This window comes from Palaemon carinicauda, chromosome 6 (genome assembly GCF_036898095.1).
Source record: "Palaemon carinicauda isolate YSFRI2023 chromosome 6, ASM3689809v2, whole genome shotgun sequence".
Taxonomy (NCBI): domain Eukaryota; kingdom Metazoa; phylum Arthropoda; class Malacostraca; order Decapoda; family Palaemonidae; genus Palaemon; species Palaemon carinicauda.
The window spans coordinates 165,774,718-165,785,472 of NC_090730.1; the positions used below are offsets into that span (position 1 = coordinate 165,774,718).

Sequence of the window (10,755 nt, forward strand, 5' to 3'; positions counted from 1 at the left end):
ATACGGTATATATATATACATTTACTATATATGAATATATATATACATATAAATATACATGTATATGTGCATATATATATATATATATATATATATATATATATATATATATACACTACATGAGATTTGCAGATGATATGCGTGGAATTCTAGTTGATGATAGAAGATTTGAAAAGAAAAAGCAGAAATGTAAGACGGAAAATGAATATGAGTAAAACTGGGATAATGTTCAATTAAAATGCAGGGAGACAACCAATAAGAGTTATAGAGGTACTTCTAAAGATTGTTAATGAATATACATACTTGGGACGGACAGTAAGTGTTTCCCCAGGATAAGAGACTGTAATTAAAAGATAATTATGTGACGGAGGGCTTTTGATAAGCAAAATGAGTTTAGGAAATATATGAAAGTGGACCACCGTTATCCTATCATATAATATTACTTGTGACTGATCATGCTATTATTAAGGTCATAATGTGACTGATCTTGCTCTTATTAAGGTCATAATGTGACTGACCTTGCTTTTATTAAGGTCATATTGTCACTGACCTTGCTCTTATTAAGGATATAATGTGCCTGACCTTTCTTTTATTAAGGTCATGGTATGACTGACCTTGCATTTATTAAGGTCATATTGTCACTGACTTTTCTCTTATTAAGGTCATAATGTTGCTGACCTTGCTTTTATTAAGGTCATAATGTGACTGACCTTGCTTTTATTAAGCTCATATTGTCACTGACCTTGCTCTTATTAAGGTCATAATGTTACTGACCTTGCTTCTATTAAGGTCATGGTATGACTGACCTTGCATTTATTAAGGTCATAATGTGACTGACCTTGCTTTTATTAGTCATAATGTCACTGACTTTGCTTTTATTAAGGTCATAATGAATGACCTTGCTTTTATTAAGGTATTAATGTCATTGACCTTGCTCTTATTAAGGTCAAAATGTGACTGACTTTGCTAATATTAAGGTCATGGTATGTCTAACATTGCTTTTATTAAGGTCATATTGTCACCGACCTTGCTTCTATTAAGGTCATAATATGACTGACCTTGCTCTTATTAAGGTTAAAATGTGACTGACTTTGCTAATATTAAGGTCATGGTATGTCTGACATTGCTTTTATTACGGTCATATTGTCACTGACCTTGCTTTTAATAAGCTCATAAATGGTCAACATCATGGAACATCATGTCATGAAGGGACAGACATCCTTCATGTTTTGGTGTTTTGATTACAGACTTCATTATGATTCAGAGAGCAATTTCGTCTGGCTCTAGACTGCTCACTCCACAAATAAAGTTTTGGGGCACTATGTCAATCAATAGATATTCACAAAGCATCTAAGTCTATAGTCATAAGGGTTCTGCCATTGATCTTCAATTATCTCTGATTTATCTCTTTTCATCAATTTATGATGTTAAGAATAGCATTATTTTCTTATAGTATATTCTGCAATATAAGATTAAATAATAAAATTGTAATGCTATAATCACTTCCAGCTTATATAAAGAAAAATGAGAATGGTGAAGAAAATAATGAAAATCCTCATATACGAAAAGTATCTCAACTATCCAATATAGAGTTTTAAAAGCCGCTCATGAATGGCAGAGGCAAGGGACAGTAACATTGCCCTAGCCAGCAAGACAATGCTCTGGAGACTGACCATACATTCATATGATCAGCACCCAAGCAAGGGCCAGGGAGGGCCAGGTAATGGCTGCTGATGACTCAGCGAGTAGGCCTCTAGGCTCACTTAAATTAGAAAGTTTAGATTATTAGAAAAAAAAAAAACTTACCTCCCATAAAGACGAACTCAGGTGTAAAAATGACATGCTTGAAGGTACACTAGAGCACACAATTCTATCTTATTTCTCTTCCTCTTATTTTGTTACAGTTTGTATAGTTTATATATGAAATATTTATTTTAGTGTTATTACTGTTCTTAAAAGAATTTGTTTCAATTGTTAATTACTTCTCTTATTTCCTTGTTTCCTTTTCTCACTGGGCTATTTTCCCTGCTGGAGCCCTTGGGTTTATAGTATCCGGCTTTTCTAACTTGGCTTGTAACTTAGCAAGCAATAATAATAATAATAATAATAAGACCCTAAAATCTAATTTATCATAACCAAGGTGTTAGAAAAATCATTATCATTCAGGAGATAGAAATCTGAACCGGTTCAAACTGGTTCTCCCAAGTAGCAGAAGATAACAACAATGTCTGAAGAGATTTATATTTAAAAAAAAAAAATGAGTCACATCTCGATCTCACTCATGGGAGGGACTTGGTTGCCTAAGTGAATTTGATTAAGAGAGATGGTATATCTTATGCAACTGTTATTTCTTTATATTTTCATGACTGTGCAATTATTGTGTATGCAGTCCTCTTAAGGCTGGCAACTGCTGAGCATAGGTTGGTGTTGTTACTATGGCTCTAAATTTAGGACGAATGGCAAAAAGGTTTAGTATATATATATATATATATATATATATATATATATATATATATATAAATATATATACTGTATATATATATATATATATATATATATATATATATACACATTATATATATATATGTATATATATATATATATATATATACACACATGGAAGGATGTGTCTGAGGTTATTGTTTTTAGTGGACTAGTAATGGCTGATGATGATGATGAATATATATATATATATATATATATATATATATTGTATATATATATATTTATATATATATATATATACATATATATATATATATATATATATATATATATATATATATATATAGATATATGCACATATACATGTATATTTATATGTACATATATATTCATATACTGTATATATGTATATATATACCGTATATATATATATATATATATATATATATATATATATATATGTATATATAGATATGTATATATATATATATATATATATATATATATATATATTTATATATATATATATATATATACTACATGAGATTTGCAGATGATATGCGTGGAATTTTAGTTGATGATAGAAGATTTGAAAAGAAAAAGCAGAAATGTAGTACTGAAAATGAATATGAGTAAAACCGGGATAATGTTCAATTAAAATGCAGGGAGACAACCAATAAGGGTTACAGAGATACTTCTATAGTCAATTTTTTTTTTAGTGAGGCAGATTTGCACCGACTCGCATGGGAGCCCTTTTCGCTCGGAAATGTTTCCTGATTGCTGATTGGTCGGAAGTATTCGGACAAAAATACTTCCAACCAATCAGCTATCAGGGAGTTTCTCCGAGCTAAAAGGGCTCCCCTGCGAGCCGGTGCAAATCTGCCTCACTAAAAAAAATTGACTATAGTGATTGTTAATGAATATACATACTTGGGACAGACAGTAAGTGTTTCCTCAGGACAAGAGACTGTAATTAAAAGGATAATTATGTGACGGAGGGCTTTTGATAAGCAAAATGAGTTTATTAAATATATGAAAGTGGGGCATCGTTATCCTGTCACTTAATATTACTATTTTTGTTGTTACTACGTCCTTGCGACTGATCATGCTTTTATTAAGGTCATAATGTGACTGACCTTGCTTTTATTAAGGTCATATTGTCACTGACCTTGCTTTTATTAAGGTCATATTGTCACTGACCTTGCTTTTATCAAGGTCATATTGTCACTGACCTTGCTTCTATTAGGGTCATAATGTGACTGGCCTTGCTTTTATTAAAGTCATAATGTCACTGACTTTGCTTTTATTAAGGTCATAAAGACTGACCTTGCTTTTATCAAGGTTTTAATGACTGACCTTGCTTTATTAAGGTTTTAATGTCACTGACCTTGCTCTTATTAAGGTCAAAATGTGACTGACTTTGCTAATATTAAGGTCATGGTATGTCTGGCATTGCTTTTATTAAGGTCATATTGTCACTGACCTTGCTTTTAATAAGCTCATAAATGGTCAACATCATGGAACATCATGTCATGAAGGGACAGACATCCTTCATGTTTTGGTGTTTTGATTACAGACTTCATTATGATTCAGAGAGCAATTTCGTCTGGCTCTAGACTGCTCACTCCACAAATAAAGTTTTGGGGCACTATGTCAATCAATAGATATTCACAAAGCATCTAAGTCTATAGTCATAAGGGTTCTGCCATTGATCTTCAATTATCTCTGATTTATCTCTTTTCATCAATTTATGATGTTAAGAATAGCATTATTTTCTTATAGTATATTCTGCAATATAAGATTAAATAATAAAATTGTAATGCTATAATCACTTCCAGCTCATAAAAAAATGAGAATGGTGAAGAAAATAATGAAAATCCTCATATACGAAAAGTATCTCAACTATCCAATATAGAGTTTTAAAGGCCACTCATGAATGGCAGAGGCAAGGGACAGTAACATTGCCCTAGCCAGCAAGACAATGCTCTGGAGACTGACCATACATTCATATGATCAGCACCCAAGCAAGGGCCAGGGAGGGCCAGGTAATGGCTGCTGATGACTCAGCGAGTAGGCCTCTAGGCTCACTTAAATTAGAAAGTTTAGATTATTAGAAAAAAAAAAAACTTACCTCCCATAAAGACGAACTCAGGTGTAAAAATGACATGCTTGAAGGTACACTAGAGCACACAATTCTATCTTATTTCTCTTCCTCTTGTTTTGTTACAGTTTTTATAGTTTATATATGAATTATTTATTTTAGTGTTATTACTGTTCTTAAAAGAATTTGTTTCAATTGTTAATTACTTCTCTTATTTCCTTGTTTCCTTTTCTCACTGGGCTATTTTCCGTGTTGAAGCGCTCGGGCTTATAGTATCCTCCTTTTCCAACTCGGTTTGTAACTTAGCAAGCAAGCAATAATAATAATAATAATAATAATAATAATAATAATAATAATAATAATAATAATAATAATAATAATAATAAGGCAGCGCCTTTGACTCTCGAAGATTAATTTAAGAGTTGAAATATTAGAACTATTAGAAATATTAGGAATAAACTTTTGCACCTCCCCACAGTCTAGGAAAGCGAGTTCTTAAACAGCTGATATCAGATCTCAAAATGACACTATACACTCCGTCTGCGATTGAAGAAATAATCTTTTTTCCTTATCAAAGTGAGGGAAATTGTAACTCGCTGATTATCAGTTAAATCAGCAGAACTTCAAAAGTTCAAACTTGCAGCAAATGTTTTTATGTTGAACATGCTGACATAAGTCCTTTTTATAGTTTATACATGAAATATCTGTTTTAATGTTGTTAATTTTTTTAAGATATTTCATTTTAACTGTTCATCACTTCTTATATCGTTTTTTTAATTCCTTATTTCCTTTCCTCACTGGGCTATTTTTCCCTGTTGGAGCCCTTGCGCTTATAGCATCTCCCTTTTCCAACTAGGGTTGTAGCTTAGCTAATAATAATAATAATAATGATAGTAATAATAATCATAATAACAACTAGAGGGACACTAAGCAGACCTCCGCCGTGGCAGCTTATTTCTCGAACTTTTGCTTAACCTTGACCTTGACCTTTGACCTTGACCTTTAAAAATTTAATCATTTCCAGCTTTTTCACCTTACGGCTAATCAAGGCAAGACTTATTACACTACGATTAAAATTGTGGCTAGGAAGCTGGTCATAAAAAAATTATTTCTCGACTTTTTGCTTGACCGTGACTTTAACCTTTGACCTTGACCTTCCAAAATTTAACCATTTCCAGATTTTTACATATCAGTTAATCCATGCAAGTTTCATTACACTACGATTAAAACTTTGGCCAGGAAGTTGTTCACAAACAAACACACACATACACACACAAATAAGGGGTAAAACATAACCTCCTTTCAAATTCGTTGGCAGAGGTAATAATGATAATAATAATAAAATTTGACTTGCTCGGGCAAGCTTGCGCTAAAAAGTGACCACGTACTTAGCACTTCAATCAACGTACACACTAATTAGCACTTCGATCAGTGTACGCATTACTTAGCACTTCAATAAGCGTACACATTACTTAACACTTCGATCAGCGTACGCATTACTTAGCACTTCAATCAGTGTACACATTACTTAGCACATCAATCAGCGTACACATTACTTACACTTCAATCAGCGTACATATTACTCAGCACTTCAATCAGCGTACACATTACTTAGCACTTCAATCAGCGTACACATTACTTAACACTTCGATCAGCGTACGCATTACTTAGCACTTCAATCAGCGTACACATTACTTAACACTTCGATCAGCGTACGCATTACTTAGCACTTCAATCAGCGTACACATTACTTAACACTTCGATCAGCGTACGCATTACTTAGCACTTCAATCAGCGTACACATTACTTAGCACATCAATCAGCGTACACATTACTTACACTTCAATCAGCGTACATATTACTCAGCACTTCAATCAGCGTACACATTACTTAGCACTTCAATCAGCGTACACATTACTTAACACTTCAATCAGCGTACGCATTACTTAGCACTTCAATCAGCGTACACATTACTTAACACTTCGATCAGCGTACGCATTACTTAGCACTTCAATCAGCGTACACATTACTTAGCACATCAATCAGCGTACACATTACTTACACTTCAATCAGCGTACATATTACTCAGCACTTCAATCAGCGTACACATTACTTAGCACTTCAATCAGCGTACACATTACTTAGCACTTCAATCAGCGTACACATTACTTAACACTTCGATCAGCGTACGCATTACTTAGCACTTCAATCAGCGTACACATTACTTAGCACATCAATCAGCGTACACATTACTTACACTTCAATCAGCGTACATATTACTCAGCACTTCAATCAGCGTACACATTACTTAGCACTTCAATCAGCGTACACATTACTTAACACTTCAATCAGCGTACGCATTACTTAGCACTTCAATCAGCGTACACATTACTTAACACTTCGATCAGCGTACGCATTACTTAGCACTTCAATCAGCGTACACATTACTTAGCACATCAATCAGCGTACACATTACTTACACTTCAATCAGCGTACATATTACTCAGCACTTCAATCAGCGTACACATTACTTAGCACTTCAATCAGCGTACACATTACTTAACACTTCGATCAGCGTACGCATTACTTAGCACTTCAATCAGCGTACACATTACTTAGCACATCAATCAGCGTACACATTACTTACACTTCAATCAGCGTACATATTACTCAGCACTTCAATCAGCGTACACATTACTTAGCACTTCAATCAGCGTACACATTACTTAACACTTCAATCAGCGTACGCATTACTTAGCACTTCAATCAGCGTACACATTACTTAACACTTCGATCAGCGTACGCATTACTTAGCACTTCAATCAGCGTACACATTACTTAGCACATCAATCAGCGTACACATTACTTACACTTCAATCAGCGTACATATTACTCAGCACTTCAATCAGCGTACACATTACTTAGCACTTCAATCAGCGTACACATTACTTAGCACTTCAATCAGCGTACACATTACTTAACACTTCGATCAGCGTACGCATTACTTAGCACTTCAATCAGCGTACACATTACTTAGCACATCAATCAGCGTACACATTACTTACACTTCAATCAGCGTACATATTACTCAGCACTTCAATCAGCGTACACATTACTTAGCACTTCAATCAGCGTACACATAACTTAGCACTTCAATCAGCGTACGCATTACTTAGCACTTCAATCAGCGTACACATAACTTAGCACTTCAATCAGCGTACACATAACTTAGCACTTCAATCAGCGTACACATTACTTAGCACTTCAATCAGCGTACATATTACTCAGCACTTCAATCAGCGTACATATTACTCAGCACTTCAATCAGCGTACACATAACTTAGCACTTCAATCAGCGTACACATTACTTAACACTTCGATCAGCGTACACATTACTTAGCACATCAATCAGCGTACACATTACTTACACTTCAATCAGCGTACATATTACTCAGCACTTCAATCAGCGTACACATAACTTAGCACTTCAATCAGCGTACACATTACTTAGCACTTCAATCAGCGTACACATTACTTAGCACATCAATCAGCGTACACATTACTTACACTTCAATCAGCGTACATATTACTCAGCACTTCAATCAGCGTACACATAACTTAGCACTTCAATCAGCGTACATATTACTCAGCACTTCAATCAGCGTACACATAACTTAGCACTTCAATCAGCGTACACATTACTTAGCACTTCAATCAGCGTACACATTACTTAGCACTTCAATCAGCGTACACATTAATTAGCACTTCGATCAGTGTACGCATTACTTAACACTTCAATCAGCGTACATATTACCTAGCACTCCAATCAGCATACATATTACTTAACACTTCAATCAGCGTACATATTACTCAGCACTTCACTCAGCGTGCACATTACTTAGCACTTCAGTCAGCAAACACGTCTTACCCAATACTGAAATCTCATTTGGCTGTAGCCTACGTAACAACCGAAACTTGGTGACAAGACAATTCCGTAGTACCGCTTAAATGTCATTACTACACCCATCTTTCGCTATCTGGAATCTCAGGAATATTCCAGGTATGGGAATGAGAGGTTTTGATTCTCATATTCTCGTCACATGAGTGTGATAAGATATAAAGAAACTTGAAGAGATTAAGAAATATAACAATCTCTTGATTGTGGGTACACTCCATCACACTATTCTGTTTCATTATTTCCTTTCCTCACTGGGCTATTTTCCCTATTGGAGCACTTGGGATCATAGCATCTAGCTTTTCCAAGTAGAGTTGCAGCTTAGATAATAATGGTAATAAGCATGAAGACCTTGAGGTAGATAATACAATGAAATTGTAAATACTCAACCCACCTTGAATTCGTAGCACGATTCTAGATGGATAATTACATGTCAGTCGTTAGCTCCGACTACTTAAAACAGTTCTTGACCTATTAATCTTCACCTTAAAGTGGCATGAGATAGTTTATAGAATGGGTGAATCCTCATTTTAAAGTATTTCATTGCGACCTTTAAATCTCATTTGTTATCTCAATGGATCCTTCTAGAAGATCCTGCTCTGAATTGAGAAGTGGCAATTGGAGAGAAGTGAAGTGAAAAGTCTATGATATTCTTCTACAAGAATCAGTATAAAGACGAGAGTAAAGTAATTAATAGGCCTGGTTTGGACCTCCAGGCACAGCCCATCAGAGGTAGATTATCCCAAACTCTGAAAACTATGTGATAGAAAAACTCACTTAATGAACGATTATTATTATTATTATTATTATTATTATTATTATTATTATTATTATTACTTGCTAAGCCACAACCCTAGTTGGAAAAGCAGGATGCTATAAGGCCAAGGGCTCCAAGAGGGAAAAAATAGCCTAGAGAGGAAATGAAATAAGGAAATAGATAAAGTACAAGAGAAGTAATAAACATTCAATATAAAATATCTTAAGAACAGTAACAATATTAAAATAGATCTTTCATATATAACCTATAAAGACCTATACATACAATAAGAAGAGAAATAAGATAGAATAGTGTGCCCGAGTATACCCTCAAGCAAGAGAACTCTACCAGAAGGTAATGGAAGATCATGGTACAGAGGCTATGGCATAATGGTATTGGTTTCAAAGCTCCCATTTTTTTTTTTTTTTTTTTTTTTTTACTACAGGTTAGTGGACATAATAACTAAGAACTGTTCATTCTCTCCCTATTTCATCAACTATAATCATTTCACCAATTATCCTGAATTATGTATTTCAGATGCTAGTGAGGTCCGATATGTTCTGAGGTATAAGTTCGTTGGATTTTTTGGGGGATTTTATAAACTATACATTTTTAGAAAGCTAACATTACGAAGAATGCAAAAACCAATGTTGCCAGAATTTTCGAGGTCATTTTGGCGGCCATTTTGGATTTCTAATATGCGTGAGAAATTGTCGCTATTCGTTAATCCTTAGCCATTTTCAGTGTAGTGTAGTTGCTTATGGCGTATCCTCTTAATTATACTTTTTAGTTTCTAATGCTGAATGTTTTTTACCTTCCCATCATATCATAAATTTAGTTGATTTTAATATTTTTATGTCAATACATTTAACAATTAACAACAAATTCTTATTCACTCAAGGAGTTAATTGATTGATTGATTTAAAGTTCTCAGGCATCCTGACATCTAAGGTCATTGACGCCGTCAAGGGTTTAACTACTGCACTGTAATTGCTGTGGTTACTAAAATATAATAAGAGTTATTTCAACTTTTTTATTGATCTTAGAATATTTTGAATTCTTATTCATTACTTCTCATGTAGAGTTTCTTCATTTCCTTTCCTCCTTGGGGTATTTTCCCTGTTGGAGACCTGGTGCTTGGAGCATCCTGCTTTTAGGGCAAGGGTTGTAGCTTAGCTAGTAGTAGTAGTAGTAATAATAATAATAATAATAATAATAATAATAATTTCTCATATATAATTTTTCATATATATATATATATATATATATATTTATATATATATATATATATATATATATATACATATATATATATATATATATATATAGTAAAAGATAAAATATAAAAAAAAATTGATGTAAGGAAATAATGCAGTTGAAGAATGGGCCAATAGATATTAGTGTTTAAGGATGTCTTTCAAAACATCATTTTGGTTAGTCGTGTATTTTAATTTTATATAGAAAATTAACAAGGAAAACTAATAAAAGTCTTTAGAA

General features: G+C 33.6%; 1 protein-coding gene across 1 annotated transcript in view; it reads right to left on the bottom strand.

Moving 5' to 3' along the window:
* The window catches only part of LOC137642269 (organic cation transporter protein-like), a 21,433-nt gene extending 19,472 nt beyond the window's left edge, over positions 1 to 1,961 (bottom strand). Inside the window, exon 1 of the mRNA XM_068374796.1 lies at positions 1,807 to 1,961. Within this exon, the coding sequence (XP_068230897.1) occupies positions 1,807 to 1,842 (36 nt within the window). The 5' untranslated portion in view covers positions 1,843 to 1,961. The remainder of the gene's footprint in view (positions 1 to 1,806) is intronic.
* Between the last annotated feature and the right edge of the window lie 8,794 nt (positions 1,962 to 10,755).